General features: G+C 42.8%; 1 protein-coding gene across 2 annotated transcripts in view; it reads right to left on the bottom strand.

Moving 5' to 3' along the window:
* Positions 1-26,311, bottom strand: part of AMOTL1 (angiomotin like 1) — a 92,707-nt gene that overhangs the window by 42,681 nt on the left and 23,715 nt on the right. For both annotated transcript variants that reach the window (XM_025043736.1, XM_006907484.3), the window contains exons 2-5: positions 24,359-24,508; positions 19,444-20,368; positions 7,064-7,355; positions 15-159 (exon numbers count right to left, since the gene is read on the bottom strand). In XM_025043736.1, the coding sequence (XP_024899504.1) occupies positions 15-159; positions 7,064-7,355; positions 19,444-20,368; positions 24,359-24,508 (1,512 nt within the window). The remainder of the gene's footprint in view (positions 1-14; positions 160-7,063; positions 7,356-19,443; positions 20,369-24,358; positions 24,509-26,311) is intronic.

Genomic DNA, 26,311 nt, shown 5'->3' with positions numbered 1-26,311 from the left:
GGAACTTGGCATGCCTCGGAGGTCTCTGTTGAAATCATGAAGTCTTCGAATCTCGCCTTCTAGTTTGTTTCTCATCGCCTTGTCCAGTGACTCTCGCTTGGTGGTAGACTTGACCAGACTCTCATAGGCTTCAGAAATTCTCTGAAGTTCTTTTTCAAACTGAAAGAAAGAAGAGGCATGAAAGTGGGACTCTGACATTCACATCGGTGCCTTAGTTACACTGACTCTGACATTCCAGGTGCAAAGCTTGTATCTTTAATGCAGTCTTTTCTGCACCTCAAGTTTCGTGTCTACCAAATCGTGTAATTCAGTGGTCCCCAACCTTTTTGGCACCAGGGACCGGTGCTCCTATGAGAAGCTAATGTCTGATCATCTGAGGTGGAGCTGAGGCGGTGATGCTAGCGCTGGGGAACAGCTCCAAATATAGATGAAGCTTCGCTTACTTGCCAGCTGCTTACCTCCTGCTGTACAGCCCAGTTCTTAGCAGGCCGTGGACTGGTACTGGTCCATTGCCCAGGGGTTGGGGACCCTTGGTGTAATCGACTTCACCCCTACCTCCTGCCCCCATCTGGCCTCTAAGGGCTATGCTGGGAACGTGTAAATAACAGGCTCACATCTGGCTGGACCATCTGATGTCACCTTGGAAACATCCCTCTGTAGAAATATCAGGAAGGGGTGAATTTAAACATAAGGTAAATCTTTTATATTTCGTATGGTAATTTATAATGATTCTTATTATTCCTGGTTAACATAAGGGAAAATATTAAAATACAAAAAAACTAAAGGACCACAAATAGAATCCCAAGTTTCCAGACTGCAAGTACAGTATTCTTGCAGGAACCTTCCTACCCATCCCCAAAGGAACGAAAAACCCGCTCGAGGAGACACTGCTTTACTTAGCATTTTTACCCCTTTTTCTACGACATTACCTATATAAAGAACTAATGGATTTGTATCTACTTGGAAACAAATGTACCACAGAAACCCTCTTTATATAAAGGAATTAAAAGATATGGGACTAAAATTATTTCTTTTGTACTTCACTAAACCAAGAGCTGTAACTGGGAGAGCCTTTACTCTATGACACATGTAAAGGTATAGCAAACAAGTAGCCGTAACTTGGATAACAGGAGTCTAATACAATAGTGTGTTCTTGAAGTAGATATCAATAAACCCCATTTTATTGTTGTGCATCATAAATGCAGGGGTAAGAATAAAGAGTGTCTGCAAACATGGGACCTTGATGAACTGCTGCTAAAAGTCAGAATGAAAGGCAAAGTGGGCAGGGTTGAGAGCACTAGTGTCCCTCACTGGGCACCAAGAGACCTGTTGCTTGTTTTCAGTCTCTCTGCAGACCCCATGAACCAGGCACCCCAATTGCCTGAACCCCAATTACTCAGATCAGAAAGTCCCTGCCAAGATTCCTATGAATAAACCATATCATAACAGTTACCTATGGTACACTTACTATGTGTCTGGGTGCCAAGGATGTAGAATTAAGTAAGATCATTTCTGGCCTTTAAGAGCTCAAGGTCTAGAGTCGGCCTGCACCCAGATGCACACACTTCTTTCTACACTGCAATGTGATAAGGGGTGTGGCGCTGTAATGTTCTCCACAGCCTAGAGATAAAGTAATTTTGCAGGGGTAAGGAGGAATTTCTTTAACAAAGATTTCACAGAAAATGCCATTTAAAATGAGCCTTGAAGGATAAACAGGAATTTGCCAAGCAGAAAAGACAAGGCCAAAGGGTCTTGGCACCCTAGGCAGAAGATAGGACATGAGCCAAGACACAACCATGGAAAAAAAGTACACGTCTCTGACATGACAGGTAGCCCAGGAGATGAGAGCAAGGTGCAAGCGGCAGGAGTTGGGGACAAAATGGAAGATGTCATGTGCAAGGAAGAATGATGGGGGTGGGAGGGCCTGGGGAGGACATAACTACCATATTAGTAGAAGAGCAGCATGATCTTACCTGAGGTTTTAAAGAGAACAAACTAAAGGATGAGGTTGGAGGGTGTGGGTGGGGAGATGAGAAAGGAGAAAAGAAGTCCAGGTAAGAAGTTAATAGAAACAGTTCAATGACAGACGACAGTGTGGAACTAGAACAAATTCCAGACACTGAGTAGAATCAATAGGTCTTAGTGACTGGTCTGGACAGTAAGGGAGAAAGAAATCAGACAACACAGACATTTATAACTTAGAGGATGAAGTAATAAGACTTAACCAAGATCAATGATTATAAGAGAAACAGGTTTACCAAAGAAAGAAAACCAGTTGGGTTTTGGAGATACTGTGGTCTGGGGAGGCAGCAGAACATCTTGGCAAGGATTTCTAGTCAGTAGGTGGGGACATAGGTCTGAAAGTAAGGAGAACAGTTGTGTCACTGCATGTAGATGACAGATGAAGTCATACAGTGGAAACCACTTAGGGACATGAACAGGAGATCAGAGGGCCAACGACAGGGAGCGTCAATACTGTGGGAGAAGGTGGGGCAGAAGAACCAGTGAGAGAGACTGAAGCCAGTGGTGCCATAAGCCAGGAAGCTAAAAACTTGAAGGAGAAAGAATGTGGGCCATGCCCTCGGAGGCTACAATGGAACCAAGACACATCTGAGAAGGTTGAAAAGGCTGGAGAGCATCAGGGCTTCTGCTGAGTGGCAGCCAACCAGGGCGAAGCCAAGAACACCAAGGCTCTTGTCAGTACCGTGTTATTTTCTCCAAGGCCTCCTAATACCAGAGTTGGTTCTTCCATGGTCCCCTCCTTTCAATAAGGCTTTTCTGTTTCTTCAAAAGAGATTATGAACTGTCAGGAATGTGGCAGTAGAGGGGACAAGATGTCCTGAATCCTGTTCATAGTTCTACCACAAATTATGTTCCTTCCTTTTAATTTTGTTTTCAAAAGAGATGGCTCCAAAACATACCACCATGTCTATGCTAATTTCATCTCTAAAAGGTGGCCTTTATTTTCAGAGAGATGGGCATGCTACAAGGACAGTCCCTTCCGAAGCTGAGAGGACTCTGAAGCCTGAGGCATTCGACCTCCCACTGTGAGAGCGTGCTTCAAGTCCAGGACACCTAGGAAACCCTCCTCAACTACACCACCCACAGGAACTTGCCTCCATCTGATTTCATTGTGTTTTCATCTGTTCTATTTGCCTGACCGAAATTTGGATGTGCATATGCATTTTGTGTCTCTGATTTGACTGTCAATTCCTTGAGAGCAGAAATAGTCCTCACAGTCCTAGAACTGTGCCCTGCCCATGACAAAAATACTGACCTGATTAATTAATCTTTAAAGTTATAACTCCTAAAGACAGTCTTGGGCACTGATAAGCTATACCTGAACTTGGATTCTTCCAGTTCATTAAAAGAACTGCCCTCCGTACATTATAAAAAGGACATTGCAGGATTCCTCTGATAAGGTAGTGTATAATCTCAAATACTAAAACAATCAAGAATTGGGATGTGGTTACGTGCTTGCAGCTACCAAGAGAGAAAGGGCAAGTGTCTTACTTATTTCAGGAAAAGGTATTTCGTGTAAGAAATGACAGCCGTCACAATGGAGACAGATTAGTCTCCTTCAGTGTGGTTATGGAGGACAGAATGACAACCAAATGTAGGAAGTTAAAGAGATGCAGATTTTGATTCAACATAAGAATTTCCTAACCACATTTTCCAGAAGTGCACTATGCTCTCCAGTGAGCTTCTCTTCTCTGGGAGCAGTCAAATAAGAAATGAATGACCTCTGTTCAGGGACATGAAGCAAGATTTCCCAAGGGGTGGGAAATTAGGCCAGAATCATTTAAAAATTTTTATCTCTAAAGCTCTATGATTTCTGATTGCACATTTTTTTTTTTTTCAGAAAGGGAACCACACCCTCTTCTTCATATTCCCTATGCCCAGCGCATCTTAAGTCTTCCCTGATGTTTGTTAAAGATGAAGGGAAGATTGGACAGGCTTGCTTTGATATAAAATCCATCTGGGCCAGTTCAGAGTCTGAGTTTGATCATACGAAGAGAATATTGGGTTTGCCTTCACAGTTCTCATCCAGCCCAGATGTCAGGAAACTCTTAGGCCAGGCCATTAAGAGCCCCTGAATTCACAGAGAAGCAGTCATTGTCCCAGAATCAGAACTACGAGCAGAGTAGAAAGCCCTGCCACCAGAAACATATGGGCAGGGAAGAGCTCTGGGAAAATCTCAGCCATTCCAAACTCTAGATACTGGCTTTTTCCCTGAGCACCTTCCTATGTACAGCTCAGGACCAAAGACAGGCCTGCTGTCCAAGTCACAGACTGCCCAATCAAAGCCACCACGTTGCACTGACAAAAGAAGAGGGTCTTCACTAAAGCAAGCCTGGGGTAACCATAAATGCCTTCAAATGCCTTCAAGCTCTTTCTCTTCAAATGTCCATCTACATATATCCTGATGGCTTCTGAGGCCAACCCACTCAACAGCCCACAGTCTGGTCCTGCTGGAACCTCCATCCATTAATTATGTTTTAGGGAAACTAGGAGGTCCATCTGCATATACCCTGATGGCTTCTGAGGCCAACCCACTCAACAGCTCACAGTCTGGTCCTGCTGGAACCTCCATCCGTTAATTATGTTTTAGGGAAACTAGGAAGAAAGAGAAGCCAAATGAATGACCAAAAGGAAATACCGAAGAACAGCTGCTCTTTCTGGGGGTCCTCAACCCCCATTCCAACACTAACAGCGACAGTCACCACCTCGTGCCTCTAGAAACAGGGTCTGCCTACCTAGGCTGTGCTTTGGCAGTCTCCGGGTTTACTTGTTCTTCCTGCCACGTTCCTGGCACAGTATGCATAAGCTAAGCCCTGCAATTAAAAATTCATCTATTTTTGGTTCCCTGCGAGTGCGCCTAGTGCACGAGGATCCCAGATTGGATGTTATTGCTGGCACGGGGGCAGCCACATCCTACGACACAGTACAATGGCTCCACCCAAAGTGGGGGTCCTTGCCACTGAGAAGCAAAGTCATCACCTCATCCGATAGTCCTCTCCCCAGACCTAAAGCTTAGGGACAAGTAAGCGGTGAGGTCAGTGCTGAGGGAAGACCTGGGACTAGGATGACCCTGGAAACACAAGCCACAAAATGCTAAGTCACAGAGTTCATGCAGCGTTTCTGTCTCCTGGTCCTGGCTGTTGAGAACAGCTATAGAACTAGTGATGAGTAGCGCAAGTATTCGTCAAAACCTGAGTTTTTAAATTCACGATTTCAGTTTTACATGACAGATCGATAAAATGTAAAAATGTAAAAGAAAAGAACCAGTTATGATATTCAAGGGACTGAAGGAGTTTTGGGTTCCAGAAAGCAAATTGCTTTTGATTTTTATCCTTTTTCAGAAGTCATCAAAATCCTTTTGGCCACAAACTTTAAGAATCATCCTTCTTGCAGGGAAAATGAGTCCCTGGGAGATTTGTTTTGTTTTTCAAAATAGAAATGTGCATCAACATCAAGAGATATATGTGACAGGTCAGTAAAGTATGTATTAATTAAAAAGTCAATGAAGAACAACAAGACCTCCCGATGTCTGTACCTTCCATGTAACTGTTCAAAAATATCCATGTAAAAAGACCCAGAACCAAACTCTGCCCTCAGGTGGGTCCATGTAATTCTGGACATGGCTGCCACAGAGCTCCATTAGGGAGAAGAAAGAACCACCTATTTCCCAGAAGTGCTGAGTTGGTCTTTTCCAATTTTCAGACTGTACTTGCAAAGAAGCTGCCCGGTGAGGTGTCAGAGGCAAGCTGGGGCCTGAGCACTGACTTACAGCCAAGGCCAGGAAACAGCACACTCGTTTCCCAACTTCTAAGGGTGTAACTGGGGTGGGAATGAGGACGCAATCTTTAGGCAGCCCATCTGTTTCTGGCTCTCATTTTACCCCCTCCAATAAAGGCAGCCAGAGCTCTCTGAGTCAAGTTTGGTCTTGACTCCAGGGAGCTCCAGACCTTTTCAGTGGAAGAGCCACACAAACGTGCTGAGGCAGATTCTGTCTATGAACATTCGTACCATCAAACCCACTGCTCCTGGAGATTTACTGCCAGCCCTCAGGAAATCAGAGGAGTTGGTTGTTTTGAAATGTTAACCAGCAAAAAGACTGGGCTTTACCAGAGAGATCACTACTAAACAGTGAATACTAACTGGCCAGCCAGGAGCATTAACTGTCACATGGAACCAAATGACAATGCTCCTGTGGTCAGGCAGGGTTTATAGTCCTACCTTTTCTCTTTAAAAAAGCCCCTGACTTGCTGGGATTGAGCCATGCACTAGGAAACTGGTGACCTGTGGCTGCCTCAAACACCTATTACCTTTGCCCCTCTCATCTCTTCTGTTCTACCTGCAGCATTTCAGGTAGACATATGGATCATCATGAAATCACTGCCCACGAGCGTTTACTTTTGCTGGATGTTTTCCTATTGACTTTGGCTGTCAGCATAAAGCCCTAAGAATGAAGGCTGCCATACATTCTAATATTCCCATGATAACTACACAGGCTGGAATTACGCAGCATCTTCTCACTGATAAGTCACAAGCATAAAGAGAGCACGCAGAAACTCGTACTCTACCTTCAGTGTTGAGACAACATGGCTTTTTGCAGAGACCAGCTAATGAAACAAACACGGCAATCGCAAGGTTCTTGTCTAAGATTCCCAGATTTGAAGGAAAATCTGTCGCTCTCAACTCATTCCATTGTGTTACTCTCAGTGTTCCCTCTTCCACATTGTCCACCTGGGGAAATGCTACTTAGCTTCTTAGTCTCAGGTCCAGGGCCACCTCTGCTGTAGCTACTGTAGCCCCCTGACATTCTACTGCAGGTATTAATGTAGATAAGTCTCCCCTTTTGGACTGTAAGCTCCTTCAAAGCAGGCATCGTGTCTTATTTATTTTTGTCTCCTTAGAGCCTTGCACAGTACCTGGCATAAAAGGGGTCTAGTTAACTGTTGGCAAGTGAGTCAGTAAATCCAGCCCCCCACAAGCAGGTAAAGAATTCTGTCCCTTCTAGAGAACTCTCATCCTTCTCTTCCCTTGGGAAGTCACATACCTTGTGGAGCTTGTCAGCATTGTCGTAGTAACCCTGAAGTTCCTGGTGAAGCACCCGGTTCTCCTCTGTTAGTATCTCCACCATCTGCTGGGCTCGCTCCACAATTGCAAATGCATCTGGACCAAGCTGCTGGCTGGCAGAGGTGGCAGGCGGGGGCTGTGGACCTGCCAGGGTCACTGGAAGTGCAAGTGGCAAGGAGGTGGCATGCAGAGGCCCACTGGCGGAGGAGTTCTGGGAGGACATCGGGCTGTGCTGCTGCACGGTTGACGGGAAAGGAAGTTGGCACGGGCGGCTGCAAGGGGACAAAAGACCAGAAATTAGGTTTCAGGGAAAGGCAAGGAAGCCCCAATAACATATGCACTACTGATGGCTTCTAGTAGCAAAGGTCATCAAAGTACCTTCCAGTGCTGGGCTGAGTACAGCAGGCTCAGTCCCTCCTTCCACAGATATTTAATGTCTCCCTCTGACTCAGCACCATTCTGGTCACTGGGGACACAGTGAATAAGACAGATAAGGCCCCTGCTCTCCTGAAGCTTACATTCTCAGGGAGAGAGACGAGTGAGCAATCAAACAATAAATAAACAAAGCAAAGTATTGAAAAGTAATGAGTACTCTCCAAAGCATAAAGCAAGAGTGATGTGACAGTGAATGATTGAATGGCAGGTTCGTACTGAGAGGTCAGGGGTCTCTGAGAAGCAGATGCTTGAGCTGAAGTCTGAATGACAGACAAGAAGGAACCCATGGTTGTGGGGAGGGAATAGAGAAGTGGGAAAGAGAGCATTCCAGGTAGAGGAATCAGGATTTATCATGGGCAAGGTCAAGTTAGAAGAAAGCAAATGGACTCAAAACATAGTCAGCAAAAGCAGCAAAAGGTAAGACCAGAGGAATGGACAAGGCCTTTGTAAACCAAGGTCAGCTCTTCGCTTAGGGTGTAAACAGAAGCCAATGAAGCTGCCTTTACTTTGACTGCTGGTATATACGGTATGGATGATGTATTCGGTGGCAAGAACACACAAAAGGCAACCAGTGAGAAGGCTTAGGTGTGATCTAGGTGAGAACTTTTGAAGGCTCACAGGGTAGTAGAAGAGAAATAATAGAAGAATTGGGGGTATGTTTTGTACATATCATTCATAAGGAGAGAGAAAGTGAGGAAAATTTTAAAAACTTACTTCTAGATTTTTGCGTCTACATTTAATAAAATGGGAAAGTCTTGGGGAAGGAACTAATTTTTTTGTGTTTTAATTTGCTGAGGTGAGGAGTTTTAGAAATCAAAAGTCTGATTTTAGCCATGTTAAAAGAACACATGGAGGCGTACCTTGATGGTTCAAATTCAGGGTACTAGCTTCTACATTTAAACCACGAATTTCCATCTCTTATCTCTACTCCCTAACAATTTCCTCTTTACTATTCTGTTAACCTGTTTTATAAGAACCATCGTATTTTCTTTCAGCCTAAACCAAGGCCACCTAACAATTTCTACAGGTAAAGACAGCAAAGATATAGTCTTGATATCTAGTTCTCCAACCACAGCTGTCTCTATTCCACAGACTTAGGAAAACTAGTTTCCTTGTTGATCTCCTCAACCTTCAGGTCACAATCTGAGAACCCAGATGCTAAAAATTATCAGCAACCCCCAAATCATCAACATTCTGCCTCGAAAGGCTGAGTCCTCTGGAGATCCAGCTACTTCTAATCTGTAACAATTACTGTGTCACCTCTCATTACTTGTGGCCATCCACAGCCAAAGCTCTCAGAGCCAGCCCCATTTTTCCCAGAAGGGTGCCTGGCCTTACATTTTCCTTTTAAGCATACTTGCTGGAATGTTTTTGGTCCCTGTCAGCCTCCGTATCTCTCATTTTGTAAGCATTTCTTGTAGCCAGGGTTCCCCTGAATGCCAACTCCTGGCAGCTAAATGTCAAACTCTAGAACAACAATCCCCAACCTTTTTGGCACCAGGGACCAGTGCTCCTATGAGAATCTAATGCTTGGTGATCTGAGGTGGAGCCGAGGCAGTGATGCTAGTGCTGAGGAGCGGCTGCAAATACAGATGCAGCTTCGCTCGCCTGCTGCTCATCTCTTGCTATGTGGCCCAGTTCCTAACACGGCACAGACCGATACCTGTTCACAGCCCGGGGATTGGGGACCCTTGCTCTAGAAAACTATTCGACAAGGGTCATCTTAACCCTTCCTACATGGATATACAGACATTCACAAAGTGACCTCAGAATAAACCCTGCAGTACCTGACAGAGTAACTACCTAAAGGCCTTGCTCTGGAAGCTGACTAACATCAGAGACCCCACCTGAGCTCGGCAGATACTTCCCAACTAGATTTCCTTATGCCTTCAGCCCAGAAGCTCCTTCCATCTCACATGAAAATAACTGGGATCTAAGTTCCCCAAGGCAAAGTGGAGAACCATGGAGCTCAACGGGATTCTTTCTTTCTTAAGTGAGCTTCACCTCCCAGCCATCCTGATTTCAGAAAGGAATGCTATCAGTGAGGAGATGTTGGCCATCCCTTCTCCCTCCCTCCCCACACCTATTACATAACCATCTGGCCATCTCTTCAGAAATAAAACGCTCTGCATTTTGATGAATTTGGGCCCCTTCCACACTGAAGTGTGTGTGAATATGTGTCGTCCTGCGTGCATGAGGTCCGACTCCATCCCAAGAGTGAAATCCCTGGAGTGCCACCCGCAATGCCCAGCTTTCACCCCAGATCACAGGTACTCCTATCAGGCGTGGACCCAAAAGAACCACAGATCTGTTACTGAGTAAGTGCGCTCCTGCTGGCTGGCTAAATCCTATAGTACAATTTTCATGGAATGAGGTTATCTTGGCAATAGGCAAAATACCACAAATTACACTGCCTCAACTTAAAGGCAGACACCCATCCCCACCTCCTAAGTACTCCCTTCCCATTCACCAAATGCCAGGGACAGACGTGGTGGCTTCCTTGGAGCTGAGGCGGCCCAGGTGAGTCTACAGCCCCCATTCTCCAAAGCATCGGGGCTTCCCTTTGACACAGGCAGCTTAGGGCTGGGGCTTCTATCTTTCAACATTTAATGAACTCTGGGATTTGGAACTCACTTATGGTCAATGATGAGCTTATCTTCTCATCATCTTTTCCTGTTACCTAACAAAAAGGAAGCACTTTGTTAATGCCGGCCTAAGTCATCCATGATGGGTCCTCCGAAGCAATGTGGGAAAAGGGTGTTTGCCAAGCTGAATGAACAGGAAAGAAAAGGCTTTTGCAAAATGGGAAGTCTTCTATTAAACAAAAGACGCACCCCCCTCCCCCCATAACCAGGTTACACATTCCAAAAACACCACATTACAATAGATGATGTGCAGGCAGGAGAGCAAACTTTTATTCCTTGGTTCCACTACTCAGCCAGCTGGGGTGGGTGCAAAAATGTGAACGGGCAGATCTGGGCTTAGTGCAAATGAGGGGGAAAAAGTGTTGGAAGAGAACAGGAGATTTTCACACAAGATCATACCAGTGCTATGAAACAACTTAACCTCAGCTTTCAAAGAGAATGTCATTGATAAGCCACCATAAAGATAAATGGGGACATAAAGAAAAGGGAAAAAGAAAGGATAGGAATCATCACTGAGAAGTCTGAGAGCTAGTTTATTTGATACCACATGTCTTGGTTTCCTGGGACTATATACCACTTATCTCGTTGTTAAAGAAATTAAGGAGCTAATATGTAGAAAGCCTGGCACCAAGTAAACACTGGACAAATGTTAGCTATTATCACCATTACTATAATCATTATTATTGTTATCCCACTGCCCCAATACATAGCCTAGCGCTGAGTGTGGAATTCATGAGAAGTCCAATAAAACTTGTCTGTTATGGTTAATATTTATTGAGCGTTTTACGTTCCAGTTGCAATATAAACTGCTACACGCATCATGTAACTTTGATCTTTAAAATTGCTTTACAAAATAGGTGTCATTGTCAGTCTCTCTACTTAAATGAGAAAAAAGGCACTAGATGGTAAGTAACTTGCAAAATGTAACAGGGACAACAAGAACATAAAGGAGGTCCAAGCCCAGGCTTTTTTGATTCCAGAGTCCATGCAGTTCACTATGTCCCTGTACTGGGGAAAGCAGGGAAGGAAGGCAGCCCCATTCGGTCCTCTGATCCTGGGTTGCTGTCGCCCAGTCTGAGCCACCACCATGGCACGTCCATGATTCTCGCTCTCACACGAAAGCATCAGAATGTTTGGTAAGCTCGATCAGCCTCAGAAGATTTACAAACACGAGATTACACAGTCTTTACAAAGCAAAAAAAAAAGGGGGATGCTTTGAACTGGGGGTCTCGATGCCACCATACTTTCCCCACACCAGGGCTATCTCCCCATGTTGGTACAGGTCAGCACTGTTCCTTAACACGGGGTCTTTTTTCCTCTGGTTCTGCTTCTTAACCATGGAACCATGGGCAGGGTTTTAACTTCTTCACCTTTAAATGGTGATAATAAAATCTACCTCACAGAGTTGTAAGCATTAAATGAGATAATGCATATAAAGCATTGCACATAGTGTCTATCTTTAAGAAAGTATTTAATAACTGTCACCCTCCATTATTCTATCACACACAGCTAATGGGTGTTAGGAGAAAGACAAGAAGCACCGCCCTTGTGTACCCCTCCCTCTTCAAACACCCTCTGGTGAGAGTCACAGTCCCTAATCCTAAAGCCTCGATGAGGAACCAAAGCATACTCTTGTACTATAGAATTTTCTACTTCTGAAGAGTTTTCTTGCAATGCAAAGCAGAACGAGAGCACAGCTTCAAGGTGACGTCCATACAGCTTCAGGACATTCTCGGACACAGACTCTCATTTCCTTCTAGGTCTATGCTATCCAAAATGGTAGCCACAAGACACATGTGACTACTGAACACCTCAAATGTGGCTAGTGTGAATCAAGATGTACAGGAAGGGCAAAATAGACATCAAGATGTGAAGCCTTAGTTCAAAAAAGGTAAAATATCTCATTAATAGTTTTTTAATGTTGATTACTTATTGAACTGATAATATTTTAGATATAATGGACAAACTAAAACATGTTTTAAGAAATGTTTTTAAATGGATTCGATGAAATGTTTTAAAATTAATTTCATCTTTTTTTTTAACTTTCTAAAAATGTGGCTGCTAGAAAAAAAATTTTTTAAGAAAATTTTTAATTAGACATGTGGCTCACATTATATTTCCATTGGATAGCACTGCTCCAGGACATACCGCCCTTATACCAAAAGGCCTTGCTTTGGAAAGACAATTCCAGAATTCCGTGAGCAGCAGAGCAATTCATACAAACAAACCACCAATCTCAATTTCGTTGTCCCCAAGTCCCCAACTATCGATGGTGATCAGCAAATTATATTCAATATATTAAAGCATATGTTTTTCTACAATTAGGCCATCATGGTAACATTTAATAAATATGGTTTGTGTGATGGGCAAAAAATTTTCAAAATATGATAGGAAAAGAAGCATCAATGGATAAATAGACAAAGGGTCTGATTGAACATTCAAGAGAAAATGCAAGCAGCTAAATATATTTTCCAAAACAAACTTATTAATAGGAAAATAAAATCAAACAACTTTTTTCAGTTTACCAACATCAATAATTCAGTTCAACAAGCTTTTACGGAGCCCCTAGGCAAAGATTTTTTTTTTTTTTATTCTCAAGATGTGATACCTATTAGGATTCCATCTGTGTAAAAAACAATGCATAGAAAAATGAATAGAAGGAAGTATGACTAATAGAGTGACCATCTCCAGGTGATGAGATTATGGAGTTTCTTTTTCTCTTTATATTTTTTTGTTCTTTAATTTATACAGTGAACATGCGTGGCTATTAAAAACAACATTTCATTACCTAAGTAATATATGTACCTTATAGAAAAATTGGAAAATATAAGCAAAAAAAAATTAGCAGTTATTTTAATAAACAGAAAAAGTTAACAAAATGAAACAAAAGTATTTAAAAAATGAGTTGAAATAAAGAGATTCTTAGCTGTGAAAAGGTTCAAATTTTAAAATTTTTCACTCAGTAAAAATACCTCATATTTACATAGAGCTTTCCAACTCAGAGTATTTTCTTCCAGTTTCCTGACCCTCAAAGCAACATAGCTAAGAGAGTATTTAACAATGGTTATCTTTGGATAATGAGATTGCAAGTGATTTCTATTTATCTTCTTTTTCTTTTCTGGGGGGGAGGGGTGGGAGTTATCTGTATTTTAAAATTTTCTACAATAAACATGTTCTATTTAAAAAGAAAATCAGTTAGTTTTAGGAAGAATCAGCTGTGACAAGTTGCAGATAAGGAAACTGAAGATCAGAGAACTTCCACAATTTGCTGCAAAGTGTAAGAGCCAGAATACAAACTCTCCTTAAATCTTTTCCCAAACCCAGAGCCTTCCCAACTGGACCCCTTTGGTTGCGCAGACACCATGAGACTCATAAATGTTCGAATTAAGACTCTACTCTTAGGTAGACTAAGATCATAATTACTGCTATGCAGAATGGATATAGATAATCCTCTTACTGGGAGAAGTCACTCATTTAATGCATTACAGCTATAACTGTGTTAGGTTTCCTGAGAAAGTAACCTGAACTTGACCCTAGCCTTTTGAAATTCTCATACTGCAGAGCCGTTTCTAAGGATAAACAGGGCATTTTACCTGGCTCTTCCGCCACAATTCAGCTTAAAAATTATAGAAACTCTGGAGTTCTAATGCTGTTATTCAAAACACATGTTTAGCTGGTAGAATTTAAATAAGGCTTCTCAGCCTCATTAGTGTTAAGGAAAATGCATAGTTTTTAATACAATAACCGTGGGTCTGGCTTACCTTTGGATCCCACACAATTTATTTTCACAACTATATAAGCTGCAAATCATAATTCGCCACTTTGGAAACATACACTTATCCCAAAAGTTCTCCCCTTCCTCCTCCAGCTATTTCCAACTTAAAGTAAGATGGGACCACCAAACATTCTTTCTCGTACTATAGCATATTCCAAACCTCAAGCCCACCAAGAGTACGACCTGCTCTTCAGCACGTATCTTTATGCTTGTTCATGTTTTAATCTGCACTCTGGCTGTGCCACTGGACTGACATGAGTTTCTTGGGAGAGGCGTGCTCTCCCTTTAACTTGGCACACGTGCTCCTGGGCTCTGTCCCCCTTGCTTCCCTCCCTTCTCCCTGCACTGTTCTTTGGCATGTTCTCAAAAGAATGTCAGTAACCTTGACTCTTATCCTAAACAAAACCAAAGCAGGTTTTTCTGGGGGGTAATTGCACAGCCCTTTTTTTTTTTTTTTAAAGGGAAATAGGAGCGATTTGGGGGAATGGTCGCATCACGGGTTCCCTCTGTGCATGCAGGAAACTAACTGCAAGCCCCCTGCACCGATGGGAAGGGTGGTGATGAACAGTGGCCACAAAGAAAAGTGAGCACGCTCTGTGGAAAGAAATCCATAGCACCTCTGCCTCTGACATCATCTTATAAGATGTTTTTATCAGCTTAGGACAGAAGGGCTGGGTCAAACTCCAGCAATTCTGGTTTTATAAAGTATCTATGTACTAAAAATCAAATTCGTATATTCACAGATGAATAAAATATTAACAATAAAGTTACCACTCTGCTCTCTGTTTCCAGGCAGTTGGTAAATCAAACTTCCTATGCCGAAAAGGAAAGATCCAGCCGAGATAAAGGGCAACAAAAGCAATGGACAGGCTCAGAGAGTGGGAAAAAAGTGTTCTCTTCACCAACGGGAGTCACTTTTTCCAAACTGATACTGCCTGAAGCAAAAAAACTAATTATTAAAATAGTTCTTATCTTCCATAACTGAAACTTTCTGCTAAAAACAGTCTAAGGCAACAAACAACACTCTTCGAAGTCCCCACTTCTGAATGAAAACGAACCCAAGACCGACTAAGGCCCACAGCCTGGAGCTGTCAGCAATGTTAAGTTTGCTCCTACAATCTGTCAGGGTATTGGAGAGGAAGGATATCTGGAGGACTTTCCTCCTAGAGTCTGGAGTACTTTATCAGTATTCTGGTCCTCCTAAAAAAAAAAAATGGAGGTGGGCAGAGCACAGACTGGACATTAAGTGTGATATACAAACCTGATTAGAAATTCAGCAGATAAGTGACACCAGGTAAGAATGTAAATCTTCGCCTCCACTGCAACATACAGTAGACGCACATACATACAATGCAACCTCACGGGAGGTGCAGTGTATGGCAACGAGATCCAGGTTTGTACCTTGGCTTCTGTTCTTCCCAGCTGGTACCTGCGACTAAGCTACTCTGACCTCTTTCTCTAAGTTTTCATCATATGTGAAAATAGAGATATGAATATTAAACACCCCCTTAGGACTGTTGTAAAGATTAAGGTGGATAACCTACATGAAGTGCCTGGCACACAGTAGGCACTTGATGGTTTAGTCCTACTGCCGCCCCCACCATGCCTGCTCTATTGTAACCTGCCAATGGTGGAAACGGAATCCCAGAAACTGGAAAATCAGAGCAAGTGTTAAAGAAAATAGGTTTTAGTTTACTCTGAAGCCATTAAAATATAAAAATCGTATGACCACAAACCGCAAAGAGCCAATTTTCAAGGTCAAACAAATCTGACTAGTAAAATATACCTTCCCCAAAGTTAACCTAGCTAATAATTGCAAATTAAAATAAGGCATTAACAGCATTTGCCTATTAAATTAGCAAAGCTTTTCTAATTATAATGACCTAACGTTGATCAAAGTACAGTGAAACAGGGACTGTAATATTTTTATAGTTATCTGGTATCAGAAGTCATTAAATGTTCACTACAATTTATCCAATAATTTAACCTAAATAATGATTCCTAAAGAATTAAACCAAAATATGGAAAATTTGACATGCATGATGATGTTCACATTCTTTATAAAGTGATGTAAATTATATACTTTATGAAATATTATGCAGCAATAAAAAAGATGATTATGGAAACAAAGATTGTGGAAAAAATATTGTAATAAAATACTATCTAAAAAAAGCTAAGATACTAAACTGAATATAATCTATGATTATAGCATGTGAAAAAAATAATTTGTATAGGAAAGATGTTAACAGTGGTTGTATTGAAAAAGTAGGATACTTTAAGTTTTGGAAATGTGGACAGATTTCTTTGGAAAATGAACATGCATTTGATTAATGTACACCAAACTGTTTTGATAAAAATCAGATCATCCACTGGTATCCATTCATGCATTTACTTCCATTAACAGTACAGATTGCATAAGCCAAGTCACTGCTTCTAGAAGTGCTCTGTTTCCACAAAGTGAGTCAGAATTAACATCCAAATGCTTGTCTTTTTTTTTTTAAAGCACAATTCTCCACGGAACAACCTATTCCATCTTACTTTGTCTTTATTTCTACCCATTTCCACTTTCAGGATGAAAGAAAAGGAAGATGGAGCAGGAACAAAACCAAAGGCTTCATCCGGAGCTGGCTCATGTTTCTTGGAGGTCTCCACCAGCTACCTCGGTCAGGTGAGGTCACCTTAGTCCCTCCACCTCTACCAGCCTCACTAGCTCACCCAGGACAAGGTGGTACAAGTCAACCAGGCCTTGACTAGCAGCCTCTCCCTGGGGTTGGACCAAAGCATTGAATATTTGCAACACACTGAGACCATTTCTGCAGCACAAGGCAAAGAGATGGACTCAGGGAACTCACTCAGAGGCCTTTCCTTCTCATCCACAAGTCTATGATATGTTGATGCAATAGCTTACAGCTTTCTAAACCGTCACTATTAATGACAAATAACCTTTCAAGCACAAGGGAATGTGTCAGTGAAATTGGAAGAAAGAGTTCTACTTATCTTTTGGGTCAAAGTTAACTTGAACATCATGCACTACTGAGTTTCCGATCCAGCACTTGGAGTTCAGGCCACGTTGAACGTGTCTGAAGCAGGGCTGGTGTGGGCACAACTCTGTTTACCCTGTCAGCCAAGGGCTGTGCCACTGGAGCCGTGCTGGCTAGCCATGGCCAAGCTCACAAAGGGGCCTTGTAGTTCTGGGTCCCAGCCTCAAAGGTCTGTCTGTTACGTTTCTGTGACATTTTAATGTGTCATGTCGATGCAGCTGCCAAGCCTGGTAATTGGCTCAAATCCCTCATACATTTCTTCTTCTTTTTGACGTCACAAATTTGAGACAAATGACATTTTCCACACATAACTGGGTAAGCCTCCAAGAAGTGCTTCCCTCCTCCCCTTGCCATGTCTCCCACCTACTGCCAAGTGACAAAAAGCAAAACGATCCATTTTCTGCATTGCCATTTAACAAATAGTAAAACCAAAAGAAGGAAGGAGATTTCATTTGAGAATATTTTCACCTTCTGTCAAGCTCTTAACAGGCTGAGTTAAATGTTCAGGAAAAAAATGTGAAATATCGCAAACCAAACTCTGATATGATTCTGGGATAAACATAATGGATTATTTTAAACAACTATGGTAAATCAGTGCGGTACAAATACTAGAGATTTGAAGACTTTTTTTTCCTCTCTAAACCGGATTCTGAGTTTAAATTTCCCCTTTGGCTTAAGGAACTATAAAAGGGTAAGGACAAGACCCCCTGGGAACTTGGATTCCCCAGTGGGGTCAGACTATGCTCCCTTTTGGAAGAATGAGTTTGCTACCTGTCAGAGGTCAAAACCTTGGTATACTGTTTCAAAGCTGACATTCCCAACCTCATGGAGGGAAAGCTGTCAGTAGCAGGGAAGAAGTGGATGATGGGCTAGCCAGCTCTCTCTCTACCAAGGCCCAGCACTCTCTTTACAGATGATGAACAGCCAAGGTATGCCCTGCACACATCTGCTGGGCCCCACATGGGGATATCATTTTAAAACAGATAAATAAAGCCCTTTGTGAGAATGAAGACATATCCAATAATAGGCAGTGGCCACTTGTCTTCTCTTCTCATGCTCCATGCTCTCCCCGAGCAAGCTTAGCAACATCGAAATGCTGGCAAATCCCAAACTTGAATCTTTAGACCCAATTTCTCTTTTGGGAGCTTGCCCTATTTCCAATTGCCTTATTCCTCAACTTCCACATCTAATCAATCACTAAATCCTGTCAATTCTATTTCCCTATCTCTCTTAGCATATAATGCTCCCCTAAACCATGGCCTCACCGATTATTATCTAGACCGTTGGAACTGTCCCTGAAGATCCTCAGGGCCCCATTCTCCCTTTCCTCCTATTCATCCTTTATTGCCATTGAAGTCAACATAGTCTCTGCTTAAAAACACTGGTTTCCCCAATTGTTTATAAATTCTAAACTCCTTAGTCGGACACTCAAAGACCCTCACTCTCTGGTCTCAACTCCCCTGTTTAAACACATCTTCAGCCACTTCTGAGCACACCATACCCCACCAGTGCTCTGCATTACTGCACCTCATCCCAGACAAAACCTCCTAAACTTTCTGTCCGAAGAAATGGCATTCTCCCTGCATAGTACATCCTGCTACTTCACCTCTTTCCTGAAACTCTTATTTATTCTTAAAGACCCAAATGTCACCTCCTCTGAGACGCTCTCCCCAGTCCCTCCCGTTGTGAGTCATACTATCTTCTCTGGTCATACTACTACTCTCTGCATACTTCCATCCGAAAACAGCGCACTGCACTGGAATGATGTGCTCAGAAGCTGGTTTCCCCGGAGACACTGCTGTAAGGTCCTTGAGAGTGAGGACCATATCTTTTTATCCCTGAACCTGGTACAGGGCTGCACAAGAAACACACTCAGCAAGTGTTGTGAATCTATCAGTCAGTCGGAAGAGGACTTAGGGTAATAGAGGGAAAAGATTTTGATGGTCAGGATATTTGAGCCAAGCTCCAGCTGTTTCAGAGTTGTGTACTGTGGACGTTTATTAATCTCTCCAGACTTTATCTTGTCATATGTTGAATAGGGGGTAGGACTATATGATTTCTACGGACCCTTTAACTCCTCTGTTCTAGCATTCAGACTACATTTCTCTTTAAAATCTACAATAAAGAAAGACTCTATAAAACCCTGTGGTAATAATATGTTCCAGGAGTTTGGACGCTCTCCACGAAGCCAGCCAGGAAAATTGCTGTTTTGCCTGGCCACTCGGCAGAGCTCCCAAGGATAGCCAACAACCGAAGCTCCTCCCTTAGACTCATAAATCCCCAACTGCCCCCTCTGTTCGTTTCACTCTACATATTTTGGCCAAAAAGTGGCTTAATAAATATTGCACACAAGGAAAAAAAAAACCGATGACAACAACCTAGCATGCCTTGAAGATAACATGTGCTAAAAACATGACTGCTAAATTTCGAGAAGCCAAGTGAAACCTCTAGGCTTGATAATCACCTCGTTACCCCATATTCTGGGGGTGGCTGGTACCTCAGGACGGCCACTTCTGTTCTTGCAGGCTGAGGAGCAGGGTAAGGCTTGACCATCTCATGGAGCATCCCAGGGTGCTGGTCACTGTAGAAAAGTCCGTGCTCCTGGGTCTTGCTGACCGGGGACATCATTTGCTTGGCCTTGAAGGGGTACTCGGGTGGAGGACCTCGAGGGTCCAGCACTTTACCTGTAGGCTGGGCGGGGGAAGGTCCCCCTCCTGCCTTGAACCCCTTTCCGTTCCCTGAGCCAGGGAGGTGTTGCTTAGCACCATTCCTCTCCAGTGACAGCTGCATGATTCTCTCACTGAGAGAGCGGACGTGGCCCTGTTTAAGTTCTTTCAGCGCCTCGTCCTTATGCGCTTGTCCACTGTTGGCCCGGTTCACCGTGGGCCTCCCCTCAGTCCGTGACTTCTGACTGGTGCCCCCGGCCATGTAGTAAGCATGACTGACAGCCCCCGGCTGCGGCTGCGACTGCTGCTGCTGCCCCCGGAAGAACTGGGACTGCGCTTTGGCCTCCTCATAAGTGGGCAGTTCCTCGTTGTTCTGCTGAGGCTGTGTGGACCGGACCTGTTTCTCCATCACCGTATTGTCCACCTGGTGTTCTTGACCCTGCGGTTCCTGGCGTGCCGACTGGTAGACCATTTGTGGGTCTTCTTGAGTGAGGTTTTCCGTGGAAGAAAAGTTGTTTGTCGGGTGGGCTGGACCTGCACTCCCTGTGGCCTGGTGCTGAATGGCCAGCAAGTTCATGTTCTCGGTCGGGGTGCCATACCGCAGTTGTTCCTGGATCAGCCGCTGTAATACTGTTCCAGCTGCCGCATCCTCGGAACCTCTCATTTCCACCTCTGAGATCCTCAGAAAGTTTGGGGAGTGGAAGTTACAAAGAGGATCCTCAACTAAAAGGTAAACATAGGAAAAAAGGTATCAGGCTGTTGCACAGGAATATAGGTCTGTGAGTATGTGGTGAATCATTAACATTCTAACTGTGGGAGCATTTAAAGATAAGATCTCAAATACACCAGCGCCTCCGTGGTACCCGGCAGTTTCTCATGGAAGTTTCTTCAATTCAGCGTCTCTACTGCTCTCCATTCTGCCTCCCGCTTCCTTCTAGGCCTTGCTCCATCCTTTAAGCCCTCCCTTTCCTTTACTCTCCCCACTAGTCCTTTCTCTTCTTCATAGAAACATGCCGAGTCTTTTCCATCTTAAAAAAAGTACAAGCAAAAACCAAAACCAAACAAAAACAAACCACCTTTTCATGGTCCTACATATATATACCTTTAACTGCCACCCTGCCTCTCTCTTACTCTTCTCTTTTAATTGTCCTCAGTAAGCAAGCTACACTTGGCTGTCTCCACCTTCCGAATGCTCCATCCACTGCCCTCTCCACTGCTCTGATTAGTAACCAAACCCAGTGAGAATTTTCCAGCTCTCATATGACACAAGTAAACTTCCTAAAGCATTTGGCATGTTGATCACCCTCTTCTTGAAATGCTCTCCTAACCTCGCATCCAGGTCATTCCCCTCCTGGTCCTGGCTCCTGCCTCTCTTTTCTCCACCTACCTCTTAAATTCTGGTGTTTCCCACAGCTCTGCCCTGAGTGCTCTTCCACCCTCACTCAACAGACTCTCCTGGGTCTTCACGATCACTGCTCATCTTCAACTGACCCATGACCCACACATCTATAACCACCAGCTGACGGCCTATGAGTTTTTCAAACTCAATGTGTCTTCCTTACTCACCACTTACCCACCCAACCGATTCCCATATCACTGCCTTGTCTACTCTTTGCCAAGTAAGAAAATTGGGAGTTTCCCAAGATTCCCTCCTCTCCTTTATCCTCAACATCCAGTCAGTGGCTGCCTATCAATTCTACCTTCAGAACATCTCCCCAACTCTCCTCTTTATCCTCATGACAATCTCCATGTTGATTATTAATAACCACAATACAACTGCAAGATCCATTTTAAAGTGCATATGATGTGCCATATGTTGTACTAAATTCTCTCCATATATTGTTTCATTTATTCCATATATAATCGTATGAGGCAGATATTAATTTCTCCAATCTTACAGATAAGGAAAGAGGTTTACAGAAGGTAAATCACAGAGGTCATAGAGGTAGGAAGAGACATAGCCAGGATCTGACTCATTCCAACAAAATATGTGTTCATTCCACTCTATTACAAGCCCTCGATGTCTCATACCCAGACCATCCCAACAGCCTCCTTATCTATTTCTCTGACACTAGTCTTATTCCTACTTCCAAACCTACCTCTCAGACCCCAACTTATCTTCTACACTACCCTGAAGGATGATCCAGGTAGGAAAATCTAATCATATCACTCCTCTGCACAAAATTCCCCAATAATTACAAGATGAAACTGACATTCTATCATATGGTGTAGCAAGTACTGCCTTAGCTATCCAGCAACATTCCATGCCACCACCAGTCTGCGGTTACTGGCAAACCTGTACAGTTTAAGCTCCAGAAATACCTAAGGACATATAGTGTCAGACATATTAGCTCTCTCTGGACCCTAGGTCTTCGTTTGCATTCCTCCCTCTGCCTAGAAAGATGAATTTCACCATGCCCTCCTAGGAAACTCCTGGACATTCTTCAAGAATAGCTCCAAAGCCACCTTCTGCATGAAACCTTTTCTGCTACAGCCCAGCATGTTTAAGCCCTCCTTCTCTAATGCCATGCTTCATTTGTATATATCTCATTAGAGGAATTATCACAATAAATGGCAATTATTTATTTACACAAGACTCTAAACTCTTAAAGGCAAGGATCAGATCCTCTTCTCTGGGTCACCCTACTGCACGGACCAGTGAGGAGGATCAAATATTTAACTAGTAAAAGACTACATGAGCTCCATGAAATATAAAATTTATCTTATTTCACAACAGTACTAGCAAATAGTGTGTTGAGAATATTATATAGCATTATGATAGCAAAAATTCTACCACTGACTGCTGGCATGACCTTGAGGAAATCACTTACTCTCTTCTAGCTCAATATCCTCACCTATAAATTGTGGGAGCTGAACGAGATCATCTCTTACAGCTTTCAGTTCTACAATTCCATGCAATGACAGCTCTGTGCTTTTATATACACATAGAACGTGTGATTTTCCCAAAAACCTTCTTTCTTCCCCAAGGTTGCCATTTTTTCTATAAATAGTATCCTCATCATATGAGTCATCCAAATAGAAATTTCAGATTCACTTTTGACCCTTTTGTCTCCTTTGCTCCATATATTTAATCAACTGCCAAGCTAGTTTTTCTCAGCCCACAGTGAAACGAGAAAAATAAAAGTGGTATGATATGCCTACAAGATATATAACTATACATATACTCACACATATACATGTGTATATAGAAACATGTCATTAGGTTTACTGTCTTTTTTTGGCAAGGGCTATCGAGGATTACATCTCTCTTACTCTTTTTGGTATTAAAATGTCATGAAAGGTGACAGTAGAGGGCATGTTTAGTGTCCTTGCAATAGCAAAGACTGCAACCCTAGCTTCTGTGCCCGCTGCCCTCAGCCACTCCCTGTCCTGGCTCTCCTTATCAGTTGCTTAAATGTCCTGAATAGCCTCCTAATATCTCTTGCCTCTGGCCTCTTCTTTCGATCCACACAGCATTTATTATCCACCTTCCTCTAATAGAATTTAAGCACCAGAGGGCATAGATTTTATCTGTTTATTCATATTCTGTGTCCCTAGTGCCTAGAACATTACCCTGGATCCACAGAAGGCCTTTGGAACATAATTAAAGAACTTTACCTACTGGTTCCTGAAGCTCAACTCTGATCATATCACTCTCCCTTATTTCCCCTCAAATCACACCTCTGTGACCTCAGGCAAATTACTTGGCTTCTCTGAACCTCACTCCTTTGTAAAATGGGCAGATTTTCTTCCTATCTGCCTCACAGGACTGCATGTGGAGTAAATTCAAACTTATTCCTCATCTTCAGAGAATGTACGCTCTAACTGAAATATAAACCCAAAGTTCAACCCAAAGTTTAAACAGTAAAAACAGATTATTGATAGTCCACTCAGGATGAATTGCCAAATAACTGTAATAAGCGATGAACAACCCAAGGAAAGACAGATAAATGTGGGTTGAACTGGGCCATCATTCACTCTACAAATACTGACTGAAAACCTCTTAGTTATGTATTCTCACAGGTGTTGGGGTGGGAGAATAAAGAGGACAAGTCTCTACCCTCAGGGTAACTGCTCTGAAAGGCTTAATGGAACAAGCAAATTCAAATAAAAATCAACACTTCTGAATAAAATGAATAAAAATTCAAATACAATACACATTTTCAAAGGAAAATGATATTATTGGATGAATAATAAAATGAATGGGGTCTCATCGAGCATGAAAACTATTAAATTCCCTTTTCATAAGGACATTGGACCCTGAGATTCTTCCCTAAGGTGGTTTTAAAGTTTCTCTCATAGTTTTACCAATCTCAAAAGCCCTCAAAAATAGGTAGAAAGTTTTTACAAAGAAGGCAGTTCCAAATAATTCGCAAAAGATTCAATGAAGTAAAGAAGGAGAAAAGAAGTGAAAGATTCCAGGAAAGAGTACAAAAACGTATTTAGGAATTAGAGAAAAATTAGGGAATAAATGGTATAATTCTGAAGTTCCTACATAGCTAGAAACTCTTTTCTGTTGAGTCACATATTATAGTAAAATAGTCTGTTAACACCATAGCACAACCATTAAAGATAAGGCACCCGCCAATAAACAATCATAATGCCATACGCTGATTTTTAAAATGACAGAGAACAAATTATGCAAAGGAGCTAAAAATGAGACATAAAAGATCATTTTGCTTTTCCAACACAAGTGCCAGTAAAAGAACTTACCAACTTTTTCCCTGATGGTACTGTTTGCCTCCACCGTCAAAGCAGACGCTTCATGCCTCCCAGAATACAGTGGAAAGTCTGAGAAAAAGTAGTTGGGGTCTTCCAGAATTTGGACGGGACTACTAGGACTGTAACAAGCAGGAGGGGGACCTGCAGGAGGGGGAGAAAGCAAAGTGTACGTTAAGGCCAGTAAGTACGTTAAGGCCAGTAAAGTTCTCCTCTCCCTCCTCCCTGTGTGACTCACAAGAGCCCACGAGGCATTCTCCCACATTTCGACTTGTAGTGGGAGCTCTGTCTTTTTGATTCATAAAATTCCAAAGTTACTATTCAGAGTCATTAGTAGTCTAGCCACCCACCAAAACGACCCATGAAGTCAAAATAACAATCTTCAAGACACGCTCAGTGAAGGCACAGACACTTTCACACAACCCAGTTTTAACGGCGGCAGCGCCACCAACATAAATAGTGCTCTGCAGAACTGGACGAGTCAGAGTTCAGGAGAGGTGAGGAGAGGAACAGAAATGAGGGAAGTGAAGAGGCCAGAAGAGGAACACTAACATGGGAAGAGCAGCTGACTTGTAATACAGAAAAGATACAGAGTGGGGTGGTCATTTTGCCAGACCATGTGTTAGCAGGAGCGCGGCCCAGCCCAGGAATGAGCACTCAGCCCACTTTCAGGTTTCTGGAGCCTCATGTGGTCACGTGGCGCCAGGGTCATGGGTTCTGGCTCCCTGCCGACCACCGGCCTTTCTGCTCCAGTATACCTGCTCTGCACACAAACCGGAGCGTGCTTCCTCTTCCAATTAAACGTGATGCCGTATTCCATCCCACCGTCTCTGAACATGAGATAGCACACTACCACAGCCGTGATGCCACACATTCAACATCGTGGGAACACTCAGCAGGACGGGCCCGGCTGTCTTCTCTCTCTGCACTGACTGCTCTGTGTGGGCACCAGTTTAAGGCTCTTCTTGACAAAAGTAACTTAAGTTTACTCTGGGGAAAAAGTCATGTTATTTGTTTTTTAAATTAAAATCCCTGCCCAAAAGATAATTCCATTAGAAGAAAAATAATGTTTTTCAGCAATCGCATTAAATTGGTGATATGAAATTTCTTCCTAGGTTTGTTATCTACCCATTGCCCATAAGGCCAAGGCCAATAGTAAGTATGTAATTATTCTGAGAGGCCTTAAGATGAGAATTTACTCATTGTCTTTCTGAGTTTTTTGGGTTTTTTTGTTTTTGCCTCAACACATGGAATATTTGTACGTGAGCTCGCATATCATAGGCATATTAGAACTAAAGAGAAAAAAGATTTTGACAATTAGACTGTCTTATAAAGTTAAACAATATAGTTGTGACTTTATCTTAAAGATGAATATAAACCAAATATGAATAACATATCATATGAAGATCAGCCTAACATTACAGTTTCAATGTGTATAGCAAGTATCTGTCAGCGTTCTCTTTTTGGCCAACCTGTAAGGACTACCCTGGAAAGAAACCCAGTCCCTTTCTGGGCCTCATCCTCTACATCTATAAACCTAAAAGTCTAGGGCTAAAATTAGGAATCATAATGGCCTAGATCCAAAGGCAAATCCTGACCTGGCTTCTGTATCAAGCAGGTGGAAAATGTTGATGGAAAACTGGAAAGGATCAAGGTGCAACCTTGGCCGTACATGAGAATTACCTGGGAACTTTTAAAATCCCAGTACCTAGGCCTCACCTAGACCTTTCGATCAGATCTCTGGGGACAGGGCCCAAGCATCTGGAGGGAGAACTAAGCTGAAGGGAGAACACTGCACACAGGCAAACCCCTCACGCCCCCCAAAAACCCCCAAAACAAAAACACCTTTCTGCACCCTGAGTCTTATCCCCACCCAATCGGAGTCAGAGAGATGTTGAGGATGCATACACTTCAAGAAAATAAAAGCGTGGTGCTTTCTTACAGTAG

This window comes from Pteropus alecto, unplaced genomic scaffold (assembly GCF_000325575.1).
Source record: "Pteropus alecto unplaced genomic scaffold, ASM32557v1 scaffold12, whole genome shotgun sequence".
NCBI classification, from domain to species: domain Eukaryota; kingdom Metazoa; phylum Chordata; class Mammalia; order Chiroptera; family Pteropodidae; genus Pteropus; species Pteropus alecto.
This window is presented reverse-complemented; position numbering and strand designations above follow the sequence as displayed.